The 18,497-nt window shown below is 41.3% G+C and overlaps 1 protein-coding gene across 22 annotated transcripts in view; it reads right to left on the bottom strand.

The window, feature by feature from the left end:
- CLEC16A (C-type lectin domain containing 16A) overlaps window positions 1-18,497 on the bottom strand; it is a 183,080-nt gene that overhangs the window by 77,538 nt on the left and 87,045 nt on the right. For all 22 annotated transcript variants that reach the window (XM_008172819.4, XM_065558824.1, XM_065558829.1 and 19 more), the window contains one exon: window positions 15,984-16,104. In XM_008172819.4, coding sequence (XP_008171041.2) covers window positions 15,984-16,104 — 121 coding nt within the window. The remainder of the gene's footprint in view (window positions 1-15,983; window positions 16,105-18,497) is intronic.

Genomic DNA, 18,497 nt, shown 5'->3' with positions numbered 1-18,497 from the left:
AATGAACAATAGGCCAAGTAGGGCTCAAAATCAGTTACGCCACAACAAATATCCTTGAAACTCTGATGCCAAGCAGCAACTTCACATCAGAAGGCAAAAACAAAAGAAAAAAGAACAGTTCATCACCCTGGGTAGCACCATAGTAGCCAACGGAGATCTCAAGAAGGAGGTGACATCAAAGATAGGAAAGTCATCCAACAGCATTCACTAAACTCAACAACTTATGAAAAACCAAAGATATTCAACACGAGAACAAAACAGAATTTTCAACTCAAACAATTTCAATGTTAACATTCAGCTGCAAAAGCTGAGATCTACCACAATGTCAGACAAAAAAGTAGACTCCTTCAAAGACCAAAAACTAGGAGCCTTCAAAAAGTGCTTATGAAAGATTCTGGGCATTGGATGGTAATTAAGTTTCTCCAAAGAGATCCAAGAAGTCACCAATCAGCAGCTTGTCTCCTCCAGAATTAGAAGGAAGCACTGGACGTATCTGGTGTATGAACTCTGGATGCCAACACCAAGGTAATCACTATGAATAACATAGCTGGAGTTGACGTAGCTTAGGTTGACTTTATACCGGTGTCTTCACTGTGCTGTGTCGACGGGAGACGCTCTCTGGTCAAATGACTTTACTCTTCTTTAAGAGGTGGAGTACCGGTGTCGAGTGGAGTGCGCTCTGCCATCAATTCACTAGACCCGCTAAATCAAGACCCGCTGCATCGATTGCAGCAGCGTCGATCTCCACGGTAGTGAAGACCAGCCCTATGATTCCCACATGAAGTTGTCAAGTGAAACCAACTGGTGTGAGAAAGTGAGCACCCTCAAGAGAAATCTTAGGAAGAATAGGGCAGAACAGTTGATCTCAACACAACAGAGCATATGGAAGCAACTATATATGACAGAGAGCAACAGAATACCCCATTTTATGCCCCGTGCACCAATACTGGTGCGGGAAGAATGTAAAAGAATAGAGTCAAGTTAGTTAACTTCACATACTTACACATGGAAATAAATTAACTGTGAAATCCTCTAGTTGCAAACCCCTCCTGTCTTATGAGCAACAGTGAAGAGAAGGTTACTTACCGTAACTGGAGGTTCTTTGAGACGTGGGTGCACATGAGCGCCACGCGCCGGAGCCAGAACTGTTCAATAGCAGTGTCCATTGACCTGCACATGTCATGAGTCTTCAGGGTGTCTGCATCCAAGGCTATAAGAGGCCATGTGGGTTGACACTACTACAGTATCCCTCTTACCACCACATGTCCAGAATCGGAACCCCTGCTAACAGAATTCTTGTCCATTTTATCTTGTCTGTATATAGTTGTTAGCGTTGTATACAGTATGTTTTTGTACAGTTTAATTAGTTAGACCCTATTGGACTTCTCCTTATGAGGAGACTCCCACAGCTCCTCCAGGACTATCACCCAACAAGTCAGCTTCAAGAACTGCACCTCATGCCTGCGCTCCTTCTCTGTGAGCGATGAGCACCAGAACGGTCTCTACTGCATGAGCAAAGCCCACATCATCACCTGCTATTCCATCTGCTGCACTCATGTCTGGAATCCATGTAGGGATCATCACTCAAAGAAGAATAAATTAAGACCTACACAAGTCTGAATGAGAGAACAGATTGCCCGGGACCAGCACAGAAATGGACACCTGCTGGATGCCATCATGGTAAAACAGGGAAACCAAGATTAAAACTTGTTGATGCTTCAAGAGCACCAGATTGAATTCCAATCTCTACAGAAGCTCACCCACAAAAACTTGATGAGATTTAATGAACAATAATACTCATTTTCTCCATTTTTAAAGTGTATTCCAAGTGTAGCACTGTACACTTGTGGGACATAATGACAATATTTTTAACCACCAGTATATGCAACTTTTTTACTACCCATATATATATATTAGGGTGACCAGACGTCCCGATTTTATCGGGACAGTCCCGATATTTCCTTCTTTGTCCCGCGTCCCGACCGATGTTCGGTCGGGACGCGGGACAAAGAAGGAAATTTACCCTCTGCTCCGGCGCTCACGCCCCCCCAACCCCGACTCCGCCCCCTCCTTCCCCCATTGGATCTCTCAATGGAGGGAGGAGGTTAGGAGGAGGGTCGGGCAACTACCAGGAGCCTGGGAGGGGAAGGGAAAGTTGCCGCGGCCCCGCCGGGAAGGAGCCGCTGGAGCGCAGCCGAGTGGGAGAGGCGCGGGGCTCCCATGCCGGCGGCGGGACGCGCCGCATGTGCCCACGGCGGGCTGGGGAGCGGGAGGCTCTGCAGGGCTGGGAAAAGCCCTGGCTCCTGCCCGTTGCCCAGCCTGGAGCCCCGGGAAGCCCCTCAGGAGACCGGCCGCTGCTGTGGAGGCAGCAGCCGGGGCTGGCTCTGGCCCGGGTGGGCAGCGTGGGCCGCCGGAGACACGCGGCGAAGAGAGGCTGCGGGGGCGAGACTTGTCCCAGGCAGGGAGGCCGGCGGACAGGGGCGAGGGGCCAGCCGGGGTCCCCATAAACTTCCCCGCTGCTGACAGGGAGCCCCGCGCCTCTCTTGCTTGGCTGCGCTCCAGCGGCTCGCCCCGCCTGGAAGGAGCCGCTGGAGCGCAGCCGAGCGGGAGAGGCGTGGGGCTCCCTGCCGGCGGCGGGACGCGCTGCATGTGCCCACGGCAGGCTGGGGGGCAGGAGGCTCTGCAGGGCTGGGAAAAGCCCTGGCTCCTGCCCGTTGCCCAGCCTGGAGCCCCACAGGTGACCGGCCGCTGCTGTGGCTCGGCTGTGCCAGCCCTGGCCCCTTGCACGCCCGCGCCGTGGCCAGCCCCGGACTTTGTTTCTTGTCCCCCCCCCCCCCCGCCCTCTTTATCCCTAGCCCCTTCTGCATCGGGGCCAGCTTTTGCCCTGGGGTGGGCAGCACGTGCGCCCGGCGCGGCTGGGGCCTGCTAATGCCCCCCCCCCCGCCCCTGCGAAACTGCTTTTTTTTTTTTTTTTTTTTTTTTGGCTCCGCCGCCATTTTTTTTTTGCTCCGCCCCCCCCCCCCCGCGTCCCGATATTTCATCCCTGTGGTCTGGTCACCCTAATACATATATACATATATACATATATACATATATACATATATACATACACACCCTGTATTAATGGAAGGAAACTTGGAATTATAGCAGTTTCAACCAATAATCTGAAACAAAGATCAAAGCAGCAAGACAGGCCACTGTCAATTTAAGCTACAAGTGAAATTTACATAAAAGGTTAGTTGCCATATAAAGATTAACAAAGCCAACTACAAAATTTTGTATATCTAGATGCCTGATGGCTGCATCATATCCATCAATATGCAATATAACTACTCTATAAAACACCTGACTCATTTCTAAATATACAGTCACAATAGTTGTAAACCTTTCAATTGCATCCTGAATCCTAATGTTACCTGAGAACACACTTTTTGTGAATCACTGTATTTAATTTAAAAATTAAAAAAACATAAGTGATTATCCAGTCATGTTAGCATCCCCTCCTTATTGACACTATGATCATACAACTTATGTTTGAGTGTCATAGTAGACATCCTAATGTTCAGAAGGCATTTTGATGGTAAATCCATCAATAAATTTCTTAAATCAAAATGTATCTTTGTATTTCAGCTATTAAATTTCCAATATAAACACTTCAGAAAAGGAGAAGATAGCTTAAGGAAGTGTAAATATCTTTATCTATACAAATTTGATTCCTTTTGAGAAAACTGCAATAGAACCTTTAACACACAAGGAATTAAGATAATAAAGTCCTATTACTCAAAATTTACGTATTTTTCCCACCATGAGTTAAAATGAAAACTCACACTTTTAACAAATCTAGGGTCTCTTATTGCTTTTAGATCAGGGGTCGGCAACATTGCAGAAGTGGTGTGCTGAGTCTTCATTTATTCACTCTAATTTAAGGTTTCGCGTGCCAGTAATACATTTTAACGTTTTTAGAAGGTCTCTTTCTATAAGTCTATAATATATAACTAAACTATTGTTGTATGTAAAGTAAATAAGGTTTTTAAAATGTTTAAGAAGCTTCATTTAAAATTAAATTAAAATGCAAAGCCCCCCAGACAGGTGGCCAGGACCCAGGCAGCATGAGTGCCACTGAAAATCAGCTCATGTGCTGCCTTCGGCACGCGTGCCATAGGTTGCCTACCCCTGCTTTTAGATGAACAGGGTGTGACTGAAATGGGAGAAAAACACTGTAGGAAGCCATGATATTTAAAAAAATAGTGTTAAACCATCTTCCAGTAAGGTGACTAGCTTAGTTAAGAATTTGTAGGTTTCTTACTTGCATTTCTATAGCATCCTTCATATAAATGGAAATCCAAAGCACTTTAAAATAAATATTGATTTTCAAATTTTCTCTGTGGTTGTATTAGCTCTCTCTACCCTCTCTCCATCTCCCATAATAACTGAATCAAACCAGTGTTTAAGAGCACACCACAACCATTTAGAGACTGGGAAAGTTTAGTTAGAGCACAAATTCTTAAGTTTAATATGGTTAAACAGGACTTTAATACCCCTACTCTTGAAAAAAGTGTCATTCTATGACAAGTGGTAAAGCTCTTACTTCTCATTTGGAAAATGGCACCCCTGGAAGCACAGCATCTGCTTATACTATGCTGGAGAAATGGTTCAGAAATGACAAGAGGCATACAAGACACCTAGAAATGTTATTCAGCTACTTAGTGGAAAAAGAAATAGTCACATTACACCTAGTCTATTACTGCAGCAAATTCTTAGTAAAATTCAACACTAGTCAACCACAAAACCTCCAAAATAGATAAATTTAGTCAATAGTAAGGGGGAAAACAACTTAAGGTCACTATCACAAAACAAACAAACAAAAAAAACACTGCACATAAAAGATCTACTTTTGAATGATGCAGAAGGGTGTCAGAGAAAAATTAAGTCATTTCCACTTTAGAGCAATTTGGCAACTGAATTTCTTCTGAAAAAATAATTAATTTTTCTTTTCACACTAAAAAAAACCTACATGGATTAATAGCCTCTAGTGAAGTTAACGAGTTTACTGAAATATCCTTAACCGAAATCTGGGTACAGATCTCTAAGTGTAAGATAAGACAAGTCTATTGAACTTTGTCACACAATGTTTCAGACCTTAACAATACAATAATTATAGATAGTCACCACAGTTCTGAAAACTCCAGGTTGATATTTATAGCTAAACCTATTAAGTCAATTTTGTTGATAACAGCAAACTAATTATAAAACAGACTACAAGACAGCATGAGGAATAAAACCTGGCACCCCCACAGAAACAATAGGCACATTTCAAACCTTCAAAACCTTTGCAAGATTTCCAAACTCATGCCTGAGGGAAGGGGAAGACTCTGACATCTGGTTTTTGAACGTTATGATTCCTGATGTCAGATTTGTGTCCATTTATTCTTTTGCGTAGAGACTGTCCAGTACCTTGGACTAACTGGACAGACTCTACGCAAAAGAATAAATGGACACAAATCTGACATCAGGAATCATAACATTCAAAAACCAGTGGGAGAACACTTCAACCTCCCTAATCACTCAGTTACAGACCTGAAGGTGTCAGTTTTGAAAAAAAAAAAAAAAAAAATTCAAAAACAGACTCCAAAGAGACTGCTGAACTCTAATTAATATGCAAATTAGACACAATTAACTTAGGCCTAAACAGAGACTGGGAATGGTTGGGTCATTACACTAATTGAATTCCCCCCCCCCCGCATGTTAAGTTCTTCTCACACCTTCTATGGGTCATCTTGATTATCACTTCAAAGTTTTTTCTTCTGCTGCTACTGATAGCTCATCTCAATTGATTGGCCTCTTACAATTGGTATGCGTACTTCCACCTTTTCACGTTCTCTGTATGTATAAATATTTTCTGTCTGTGTGTTCCACTCTATGCATCTGAAGAAGTGAGCTGTAGCCCTCGAAAGCTTATGCTGAAATAAATTTGTTAGTCTAAGATGCCACAAGTACTCCCTATTACCATAGCTGTGCATAGTTCAATGTCAATAAGAGTTCAAAGCACATCAACTTCGGTTTATTGTTGCTGCTTGAATTCAAAACAAACTTCTATTCTTTATGACAACAGACATGTTCCCTGGAAGAGAAAAATCTCTCCTCCAGCCATTCTGTTGCCAAGGGAAAAAAATATTTTATGAGTGATTAAACACAGTTCTTGTGTACCTATTAAGACATGCTGTTCTACAGCAGTTATTCAACTCAATTATGTTGTGCCACATCAGCGGGTTAATACAGAAAAAGCTCTCAAGTGTTGGTGATATGACCCCCACATATACCACACTATCAATTACATGTCCAGAGTTCTAGTAAGATTCAACCTTCAACTATTTTGAGTTTAGAAAAGACATCTAGACTGTGGAAGAAGCATTCAGAAACTTCACTAGCAGGTAGTTTAAAGATTTAATCTGAAACAAATCCTGACTTTCTATCAGGTGGTAGGAAGGATCATTTAGGAATTAAAGCACAGAATTAGGGGTCAAGATCTAGGAGTCCTGGGTAAGAATTTCAGAAGCACATACGTGATGAAAGTCCATGGCAGCTGGATTCCCAACACTCTTAAGTGCTTTTGAAAAATCCCACCCTCTATTCCCAGCTCTGAAATAACAGTCATCTATTATCTTGAGCAAGTTATGGCTTCTTGCTACGTTTTCGACTAGCCTCTCTTGTAAAAACTACCCACCATTACTACCACCAGTTCAGCTCCACTTGTGGTAGCAATGGTGGGAATAGTAATGCAGATGAGGTTCCAGGCAGCCCGCAGCATTTTAACCACTGTCATCTAACCATGCTCAGAGGGATGGTGGTGTTACCAGCGACCACTGGCACTTCGTCGAATTCTGGGCTCCTAATGGTTGCTAGCACCAGTAGTTGCAAACCTGGGGCAACAACAAGAAAAGTGTAGTGTAACACAGTTTCTGTGTCTCATTTACTACGTCCATGGGATGGGGAAAATCTTACCCTGCAGGAGTGTGGTGAGGCGGATGTATGTTAAGTGCTCCAAGCTCGTTGGATGAAAGATGCCACCGAAAATTAAAAAACATGTAGAACCCAAGTGCACTTTGTAAACTAGGGTTGTCAGCCTCAACCTCTTGCCCAAGTTCCTTGATTAATTAAATTCGACATACCTAAATCCAACCCTCTTCCTTCATTTGGATACATGATTTAGAATGCAGAGTGCAGAAGAGTAGAGTGGTAGTTTTACAGCACTATGTTTCACCAGAGATTTATGCTGTAATTTTTAATTTATAGTAAGGCACCCAGAACACTGGATGGGCACATATAAGATGTATTTTGAAAATGTGAAGAAATAAAATAAAAGTAGTCATAGGAGAATGGATTTTTTTGCATGTTACTTCTGATCCAATCAGATCCTGCCTCCTCCACAACCCATAACTGCTGAGAACCCCAAATGCAGCAGTCTTGGTGCAGTTTCACTGTGTGGTGGGAAGGAAAGGGGTAAGAGTCTGGGACACTGTACAGAGGGTCCTATCTCATACACTGCAAAGCTGTGCTCCACAGGGTCTTTCTGCACCCAAGTGTAAAGATGTGAAGGAGTGTTTTAGAATGATTCCTGAATACAGTAGGGATAATGGATACATTGGTTCCATGAAGAGAGTTGCGGGGGCCAATGTAGCACTAAGATTTCAGTAGCAGCTATAGGGAACTATGCACTGATCTGCTGGACAAGGATTACTTTCACTTCCCATCCTGGCTACTGCAGAACTCTCCAGTACACATCTTAGTTACCTGAGTGGTGTGCTAAGATTAGGATTTGTCACATGGCTTGTACGATGGATTAAGATAAATCTGAAGGAAAAGTGATGTATGTGAAATAGCATTAAATTAACAGAAAATATGGAGACGTCTAGAGTCAGAGGCCAGAATGGGAATAAGACTGGAAAGGAATTTTGTTTTTTAAGGGGGGGGGGGGTAATAAAAGCACCACATACAATCAGGGCGGGTGCAAGGATGTTTCGCGCCCTGGGCGAAAGTTCCACCCCCCCCCCCCACCCGAGCACTGTGGCAGCTCTCCACCCCCCCAAGGCACCCCTCCACAGCAGCTCCCCCCCCCCCCCGCCTGGGGAGCCATGCGGCAGCTCCCCGCCCCAGCTCACCTCTGTGCCGCTTCCTCCCAGAGCACGCCGTCGCCACTCCACTTCTCTCGCTTCCCAGGCTTGCAGCCTCCCACTCCCTTACTTGCTGCAGGCGGCCCTCCCCGTGCCCCCCCCAGCTCCCTCCACCTAAACGCCGACGACGACTGGGGCGGCCGAAGATCCGGCCGCCACGGTCACCGCCAAAGGACCCGAAATACCGGCCCCCCAAATGCTAGCGCCCTAGGCAACTGCCTAGGTCGCCTAATGGGTTGCAGTGGCCCTGCATACAATAATTAAAGGTTCAATGGCCTTAAAGTTCTTCATCAGACCCAGCTTGATGTGTAAGAGTGGTAACAGAATCTTCCTTGATTCAACAAGTGGTGGATGCTGAACACTTTTCCTCCCAGGCTCCAATGACTGTCGGAGTGGCCAATCTTTCTTGATGTAGTGGGAATCTCTTGCACGACTATCCCATTCGCAGAGAAAACAGCAGTACTTTGTGTATCCAGTCTGCAGACCAAGCAAGAGAGCAACAACCTTCAAAACGCCACAAAGCTGCCACTGATGTTGGTCATAGTTTATGCACCTCAAAAGTTGTTTCATGTTGTCATAGGTTTCCTTCATATGGACTGCATGACCAACTGGAATTGATGGCAAAACATTGCTATTATGCAGTAAAACAGCTTTAAGACTCGTCTTCGATGAATCAATGAACAGTCTCCACTCATCTGGATCGTGAACGATGTTGAGGGCTGCCATCACATCATCGATGTTGTTGCAGGCTACAAGATCCTTTTGACGGTCACAGAACATGGAAACCCTAACATCATCTGCCAGGAGATTCCACTGCTGTAGTCTGGAGCCCAACAGCTCTGCCTTACTCTTGGGTAGTTCCAAATCCCTGACAAGGTCATTCAGTTCACCTTGTGTTATGAGGTGTGGTTCAGAGGAGGAGGATGGGCGAAAATGTGGGTCCTGTGACACTGATGGTTCAGGACCAGAAGTTTCATCCTCTTCCTCGTCTGACTCAAGTGAGAATGATTCTGGCGCATCAGTCCTTCTCGGGGGGGTACTGGGCGTATAGCTGATGGAATGTTTGGATAATGCACAGTCCACTTTTTCTTCTTTGACACACCTTTCCCAACTGGAGGCACCATGCAGAAGTAACAAGTGCTGGTATGATCTGTTGGCTCTCTCCAAATCATTGTCACTGCAAAAGGCAGTAATTTCCTTTTCCTGTTCAACCACTGGTGAAGATTTGTTGCACAAGTGTTGCAGCATATGTGTGGGGCCCACCTCTTGTCCTGATCTCCAATTTTGCAGCCAAAATAAAGGTGATAGGCTTTCTTAACCATAGTGGTTATACTGCGCTTTTGTGATGCAAAAGTCACTTCACCACAAACATAGCAGAAGTTATCTGCACTGTTCACACAAGTACGAGGCATCTCTGCTCACTTTGGCTAAACAGAAATGTGTCCCTTTGCAAAATCAAACACTGACAAATAAGAGCACGACACTGTATGATTTCTAGAGCTGATATAGGGCAATTTGTTCAGCAGAGTGATGTAAGCTTCGTTATGATTGCATCATCCATGACTTCTAGGAATAACATGATGCAATTCATATCATGTATGACGCAATACCAGCTTCAGGTTGCATCATTCATTGTTTTGCCTAAAAAGCAAGTACTGTCCAAACCCGGTCATAGATTTATTCATAGATCCAGTCAAAGATGTATTTTAGTCATTTCTGGTTTAAACTGAGGTCCCTTCCCTTTATAACTCACTTATCCTCCGCCATTCCCAAGTCAAGGGTCGTATATACTGACCCAATAGCATATCTTGAAAACTAGAGCCAATCAACAATTTTAAGCATCATTTTCGTTCTCAGTGACCCAGAATTAGTAAAGTTTGACTACATTTATTTCAGAAGCATTTTGGCTGTAGAGCAGTGTTATATACTGACACATGGAGAGCCCTCCCTTAGTCCAATTTGAAAGTGCCTTAGGGCAATAAATCTGAGACTGTGCAGAACTTAACTGTGTAAACAATCAAAACAGTCTCCCTTCACAACACAGCCAGCTGTTCAGCAGGGAGCTGGAAATGGCAGGAGTACTGATCCACGTAGAAATTTTTTTGATAGAAGTGATCTGCTTGGACTACCCAATGGCTTGAGAACAGAAGCAGTTTCTTGGTTTGGGTTCCCCATTCATCTTGCTGAATGTGGGAAGAAATTGTACATATTCTGGCAGTGTGCTTACTCAGTTTCTGATGACCAGCCACCTGCAGTCATCTTTTAGATGGTTGTTGGGTCTTACAATTATTTTATGAGTGTCTACTACTGAGTGCCCAACTCTCAAGATGTCACGTCTTGTGATTTTAGACGTTTGTTTTCAAGCTGCTCATCATCCCATAAAGAAACTGGTATTGGGGTTTTTTTTTTTCCCCCCTTCCTTTACCAACAGTGGTCATCTCCCATTTTCTCACCGAAACGGAAGCCACATCTGCTTTTGCCAAGAAAGCTATTATTTCATTACAGACTTTGCAGGCAGATGTTAGGTTGTCCCTAACAAAGATATTGACACTTTGCTCCCAATGGCATGGAAGCCAGTCTGCCCTCATTCACAATATGTAACTCAGGCAAAAAAAAGTGAGGGCAAGAAGAACGTTCGGAGGGAGGAGTGAAGGGAATATTGTGTCCATAGGAGGCTATCATGGTGCAAGGAGGGGAAACGTGACAGGCAGGATGCTGTGAAAGAAGGGTCTGGCAGATGGAAAAGGATGTCTGATAATAATAAGGGAGGGATAGAATGGCAGCTTTGTCACTTCAGATTAGGGAGAGACAAGCAGAGAGCTATCTGGGCTATAGATATGGAAACCAGCAGAATGAGAATACACACATACGGTTTAACTGGAATGAGGGTTTCACATCGATAATTAAGTTATTTTTCACTTTCATGATTAAGCCTATCTCCTGATTTTTTGGGGTCTGACTCCGGACTTTTGAGCTCAAGTTTTGGCAATACTGTACACTACCTATCACCCACTCTTTTTTACATGTGCCATCTTTACAAAGATCATCATCATCATCATGTTCCTATTATGCCTCTGGCGTTTCGGGCAGTGCCAAAGCTCCCCCACTTCTGTCTGTTTCTGGTAAGTCTTTCAATGGTTCCCCAGCTGTGCCCCAGGTTTTTCAGCTCGGCTTCCACAGCTCTTCGCCATGTTTTTGGGCGGCCTCATTTTCGCTTGCCTTCAGGTGTCCATCTTATTGCTACTCTGATGATGGAATCAGCTTCCATCCGAAGCACATGACTGATCCATCTCCAATGCCTCCTGGCAATGATAGCGCTCAGATCCTCTTGGCTGCACTGTGTCAATAGATCTTGGTTTGAGATTGTTCTGGGCCAGATACGGATGATTTTTCTGAGGCAGGTTGTATAGAATGAAGACAGTTTGGACATGTTATACTTTCTCATTCCCCAGCATTCTGCACTATAAAGTAATGTTGAAGTACGCAGCTCTGATAAGTCTTGAGTTTGGTTTTGGTGTTGTATTTTGATGATTTCCAGACTGTATTTAAGCTCCTGAAGGTGTTCCTGGCTTTATGGATTTTGTTCTGGATGTCCTGGCTTGTTCCACCATCCTGGCTGATAGTGCTGCCCAAGTATGTGAATATTTCTACATTGGTGAGAACATAATTCTCTATCCATACTGGTGATGGTGAGTCAATATTAAAGATAATGATATCGGTCTCATTTTCAGTCCAATTTGCTGGCTGAATGCGTTGAGACGAGTTGTTTTTTCTTGTATATGGTGTTGGGTATGTGATACGAGAGCGACATCATTTGCAAAGTCCAGGTCTTCAAGGGATTAGAAGAGTGTCCATTTAATGCCTCTTGGCATGTCTTCTTTTGTACGCCGCATTACCCAGTTGATGGCAATGTTGAAGAGGATTGCAGACATGACACATCCCTGACGTACTCCTGTTTTGACTTCAAAACTGAGCTCACTGTGATCAATGCTGCATGTAAAGTTGAAATAGAAGCTTTTCATGACGTTGATTATACGGAAAGCAATTCCATATGCCTGCAGAATGCACCATAGGCTGGTCCTGTGAATGCTATCAAAAGCCTCTCAAAGTCTATGAAATTTATGTAGAAGATACATAGATACAAAGAAGATAAATCTAGATAATAGGTGAAGATTAATCTTCCATGCATCGTTTAAAAAAAAAAAAATTCTCATAAGTAGTCTTGTATCCTGTGTTACCTGAGAGAATTGCTGTATTGTCCCAATATAGTATAACTGTTCTCCCAAAGAAACAAGTGACTTGTTTGATTTGTTTTTAATTTATGTCAAAAGTGCATTTTTAGTTACATTTAATTATATTTTTTAACAGAGTGCAGTCTCTAAAAGGTGCTTTTAAAATAAATCAATAAATAAAATGTAACAGAATAGGAATATAGTTAATATTTCCCAGAAAGAAATATTTATTTTTCCATCAGGCATTTTAATCAAAATAATACAACTCTTAAAATTGTTTAAGAGCAAAAAATATTGGGGGTGAGGTGTTTTGGGAATATAAAAACAGGAGAAAAGTATATTAAACAACTTATTTACTTTAGCAGAACAATTCTAATGTACTGTACCATAACTTGATTATGATTATTTTATAAAAACAGGAAAAGATTACAGGAACATACATTAAACCACATCAATGAGCATTACTGAAAGTAAAAAATAGCAGGAGACAGGTACCAATCAAATAATCAATATGCAGGAAACAACTACATCATCCCACTTTAAAAATGAAAAAGAATGTTGCAATTTGATTTACTTTAACACACAAAGAAAATTGACAGCTACATCGTAACTGCATTTCGAGTTATAAACTATGTATTTGATTCCTGCAGTGGTAAACTTTCATTATTCCACTTCACAGACCCAACAGAAGAACAAAAGTGTAATTTAGGAACACACAGGAAATTATGTTAGTTCTAGGTTATCAATTCCTTGGAGAATAACCAGCTGTATTCAGCTAGGATTCGGTTTTCCTGTCAAACTAACAACTGTTAATTGTGTGCTCCCTAAATTTTGAATCAAAAACTATATTTTTTTAAAAAGAAAAAAAATTATGGGCATGTTGCAAAAATGAAAATCCATCCTCTTGGATAGTTTCTACATGGATTCCAAGATTTTTGCAATACTTTGTTAAAACATAATTATCTCTGTTCTCAAAACCTATACAAAATCTGTAGTGATATGTTTAGTGTCGTATGTGAATAGCTGCAGCGAAAAAGAAAGGCAAAATGTATGCACTCTTAATTGGCTTTAAATGTGTACATCTGGCCTTTTAAAAAATAGAGATGGATAAAAATGGCCTCTGAAACCACTTATGCCAGCTGGATAAGCAAATGCAGTGCAAGTTTCCATTCACTCATACAGTTGGCAAAACTACCTCCAAATTTCATCAGCATCCAACAGGAAGTATGGTAGGTTGTGCCACCTGTTATAAGTATAAAATTTACTACTTTGGTGAAGTGTTTTCTGTTCTGTCAGAATACCCCATGAAGGTTACATTAAAGTAAAAATTAGTCCTTTCAAAGTAAACTAATTTAATTTACCAAGTCAAAACTATAATATACACCTCAAGTTAAAAAAGACCCACTTCTTACTATGTGTCATTCCCTATATGATCTCTCCCACAATTAGCATTTTTGTCATCTTTAAGCTTTTATTAAAATACCATACCTCCATGTTGCTACCAGTGAAACTAAACATGCGAACTAGTACATTTTTGCTGCGTTTAGTAAGTAATCCAGTTTAGTTAACTACTGGGACAGCATCTATCCCCTTTTCAAGAAATTGGGTCTGTCATGTTGTTTTATCATCAACATTGCTTGAAAGTTCTCCAGGAGCTATTTGCTCAATTTTAGTTCAAATGAGATTGATAACCAAATGAACATATCAAGCATATCACTTTGTTTTACAAATTCCTGTATCACAAACCCAATGGGGTGTGTCCAAGGACCGTGTACCTGGTTTACATAAGCTGTTGATAATATTAAAGTGGAATGTTCAATGTCATTTGTATATTTTTATTCTGAATGTTCTTTCAACTCATGGCTATTGCATAGCAGTGCTGGTGTCAAACTCTGGGATTAAATGAAAAGTCTGGGCATGTTGTGGGTTCAAAGAGTTTCCTTCAGTCAGGTGATTAACACGTCTTTGTTTCTGTGCCTCACAATAAAATCAATTATGCTAAAAAAGTTCCCTTACAACCCATATGAGATAGTCACATTGAACATAAATGTAACAACCTGAAAGTGTTTAACTCAGGAAAAACAGATGCTGTGGTAAATAGGACCAATAAATCAATCCATCAAGTGTATCATTACAGTGTTACGAGTCTGAAGTGTCAGAAATGTGATTTCAGTTCTCTCGTCTTAGTTTACAGTATGCCATTTAGACAGAGGTAGACTTCACTTATTTGCTGAGACTTGAATCTACTTCAGTTATGACATGCTACACTGTATTAAATAATATTAGACTCAGATGCACTGCCTGTAAATTCTTAATAAGGTAGCTGCCTGCACACTGTCAGTTAAGTGCTCAACTGGCTATCTGTAATCAATTAAAATTGATAGTTAAATTCTTTTAATCTTTATTACAGTAAATGGAATGCAGGACATTTTTACTATATTTTTTGTATGCTAGGATGGAAAAACCAAAATTATATTTCCCAACATACACTGCTATTTTATTTAATGAAAAGACACCCCACACTATAAAAATGAGACTAACTCTATGGTAAATTTCCCTTTCTTATACTGCATCTTAGTCATGGAGTAAGTTTATTGCAGTTTGTGCTTCTGTGACTTAAGGCCAGAATCACTCTGGTGGCAGGTTGTTTGATTTATACAGAAACCTTATTTACCAAGATGCACAGATATAAGTAAAAACAGTTGATTAAACCTAGTTGTACAGTGAGCTTTCCCATTTATCATTTTGAACAAGTTAATAATGGTACCTAAGGTTTAGTTCACAAGTTACTAGAACAATTACTAGAAATTACAAGAACAAATTAATTCTGAAGAGCACACAACTGGATTCTATTTCTCTCCCAGTTTTCTGCTTCTTCAATAAGAGTCCAAAAGTCTCATTCTAACGATATTGCCGGTAGAGACTACCTTGACTCTCAACTTCCTACACAGGCATCGGTTAAGGTTGAGAGACTGTATCATGGGCATGCTGCACTGACCTGCAGTTGCGGATTTTAAACCCCCTCGGGATAGGTCGGTGTACTGTTCAATTGGAGAAAAAGTCAGTGTACTACTATCTTTAAATGTTAGAACAGAGACGTGATGAGGAAAGAGGGACACGGGTAGAGCGATACCAGAAAGATAATGCAGATGTAGTTGAATTTACTTTCTAGCCCTCTAAATTCTGTTTGTGCACATTTTAGAAGGGCGGAATTAAAAAACCAAAGCACAAGAGAATAAGAACAAAATGCAGCCTCTCAGGACCAGCTAGTTAAGACAAACAGTATTTCTACTAGGAAAGCCTATTCAGGTATTAAAGTAGCTGGAATTCTAGTGAAGGATCTAAGGAAGGAAAAATAAATGAAGTACGACTATTAATTTAATATTTTAATTCCCTTTTTATCTATCACTGGTGGGACATGTTCCCAATCTAACAGACTTCTAACGGAAGCTAAAGTTAGTACCAAAACATCAGTCTTCATTATGCAGCTACATGAAGAGAATACTTTTTTTTTTTTGTCAGTCCCTTAAAGGAAATGGGCAACTTTCTATTAATTGGGGGTAGGGAGGAAGCTACTTACTCAAGTCAAGAACATCATCCGTTTTTATTAGATCCTCCTCCCTTGTCAATGGCAACTGAGTTTCTGGCTCGTCTCGCAAATGCAGTGACAGTGAACGGAGCATGAAGAAAACTCTGATTGCCTAAAGAAATTAAAAACATGTTAAATTATTCTGCATTAGACTAAAGATAAAGATACTTCTCTCTCTGCACAATGAAATAAGTGCTCAAAGAGTTGTATAAAAATACATCTATGTTTAAGACCACTGACTAAATTGTAGTGCAGTATGTCAACTGTTTAAATTGAGAAAGCACATTAGTGTGCCAGTTTGTTAACAAAACTAAAACAGAGCAGAACCACACACAGTGGATTTTCCAGTCGGTAAAATCAGCAGAGAACACATAGTGAAGGTGTACCACTACAATCTAAGATCATAAGGCAGGTGATAGTTTAAAGTGTGTGGACCAATTTGAACTATCCTTTCTGTTTAGGGGGGAAGAGTTTTTATTTATTTTAAGACAGGACTAGTAGTATAGTTAGTATCACTGGGCTCTCGCTTGGGAAGCCCAAATTCTCTAGAGTACTTTTTGACCAGGAATATTGTAGTGATGATACCCTCGCAACTGCTGGGGAGACATGGATGAAAGGAGGGGAAGTCAACAGGCAACACACCCAAGTGTCATGTTAGACGAAAGCTTGACATCTTCAGAGGGAACTGAAGAGGAAGAAGGTTTCAGGTGCACTACAACTGATTTGATGGGTGGAGTGTCATTGTTCAATGTAAAATGAATGCTCTTGTACAGCTAACTAGCTTGAATATCACTGACCCCAGAGTCAGAAAAGCGCAGAGAGAGAGAGAGAGCGCGCGAGCGAGCACGCGAGCATCTATACATGTGCAAGAAACAATAACTTAGTGTGAATCACATTCAGATTGGTTGTGTACTTAATGTGTTTATTACAAAGACAAGGTAGGACCAACACAGCCACAACACCACTGAATACAACAATGTATTTATTATAAAGCAGTTACAATGGACTTACAATAAAATAAGAAAATAAGGTATTATGTTTCAGAAAGAGTTCACATTTTTTAGAGTTTAAAAAGTCTTAATGTTTAATAAAAGTTCTTATATATTTGAATGTTTGTTCAATGATTGTATAAACACACCAATTAATGTTTTATTAGAAAAAGGCCTGCACTCTTTTGACCCACTCCAAAAACTGAAAGCTTAAAATATAAAACAAGCGCTCAATTTGGTAGTGGGAGTAAGTTTTTGTTAAACAGCTGTACACATGTGGGATGTATTTCCAGGAACGTGCACATGAAAAACCAACTATAAGCTCATATTTCATTCTCTTTTCTGCAGCCACCATTTAATGTTAAAAACAGTGACAGACCAGAGCTGGAGTGAAAATTAAAGCCATCTGTAAAAAGTTAGCGCAGCTTAAAATTCTGTACAACTACCACCACCCTCCACCCCTCATTCCCCATTATGGCTTAGTTTATGGAATCTGTGCTCAAGGATGTTATAAATTCGTGCTTACAAGGGGAACCTATTTTAACTCTTATTTATGGACAGCACACTTTTACCAGAATTAGCCTAATGGAAAGTCTGAAGAATGCATTCATAACATGAAGTGAATGGTGAGGTGTTTTTTTTTTTTAGGTTTGCTAAGTGTAAAGAAAAGAGCTCGTTTCCTGACACTAACCAAATGAGGGGAAGAAACCAATACTGAACACAGGGGCCAAGAGTTACAAAGTATGTCATGCTTGACTTTCTTTCACCACCAGAAACATCACTTTAGAGAAAATTCAGAAACCTTAGAGTAGACTGGTGATGTTTTAAAATACATCAGGGGCAAGTGATTCATATCTCCTTGTCACCCACTGACCAAATGCCATGCAGCAGAGGTGAACAAACGAGCCCAAAATATGGCAATATGTGTCTGTGGATTGGGGACTATGAAGAAGCTCATAGGTAGTTACCAGTGACCTACACACAACTCAGCAAATGTGAGATTATGCATACTTGGAAGGCAAGAGATGGCTAGTCACAAAAAAGGAGGTAGTACAAACAGCTGCTCTAAGCTACATATTCCCATTACACTGTCTAGAAACATGTACAGCAAGATGTTAGTAAAGCAGCAACTTCTGTCCCACAGCTTTTACTCTCTTCAAAGTAGGAAATAGCGTACTTGTGTAGGGTCAATCTAAAGGAAGAGTCTCATACAGGAACCGCAAGCTTATGAACAAATTCCCATTTTGACTTTGAGATGCGAAGGATTTTGTTGGTTTAGGTAAAACATTTATCTAGGTCTTTCTTGGACATTTCTGCTCTAGATTTTTCCTTCTGCCAGGGACAACAGCTCCCTCTTCCACACATTTGGTATTCGGAGCAACCATTATAGTGAAGGTGATGCTATGAAAAGGATATGGCATTCCAGCTCTCTCTGTTAGCTCCACTGCCTTTCCAGGTCCAAAGTTGTAATTAGGGCTCTGAGGAAGAGGGAAATTGAGCAGGGACACAGTCCGAT

This window comes from Chrysemys picta, chromosome 10 (assembly GCF_011386835.1).
Source record: "Chrysemys picta bellii isolate R12L10 chromosome 10, ASM1138683v2, whole genome shotgun sequence".
NCBI classification, from domain to species: domain Eukaryota; kingdom Metazoa; phylum Chordata; order Testudines; family Emydidae; genus Chrysemys; species Chrysemys picta.
This window is presented reverse-complemented; position numbering and strand designations above follow the sequence as displayed.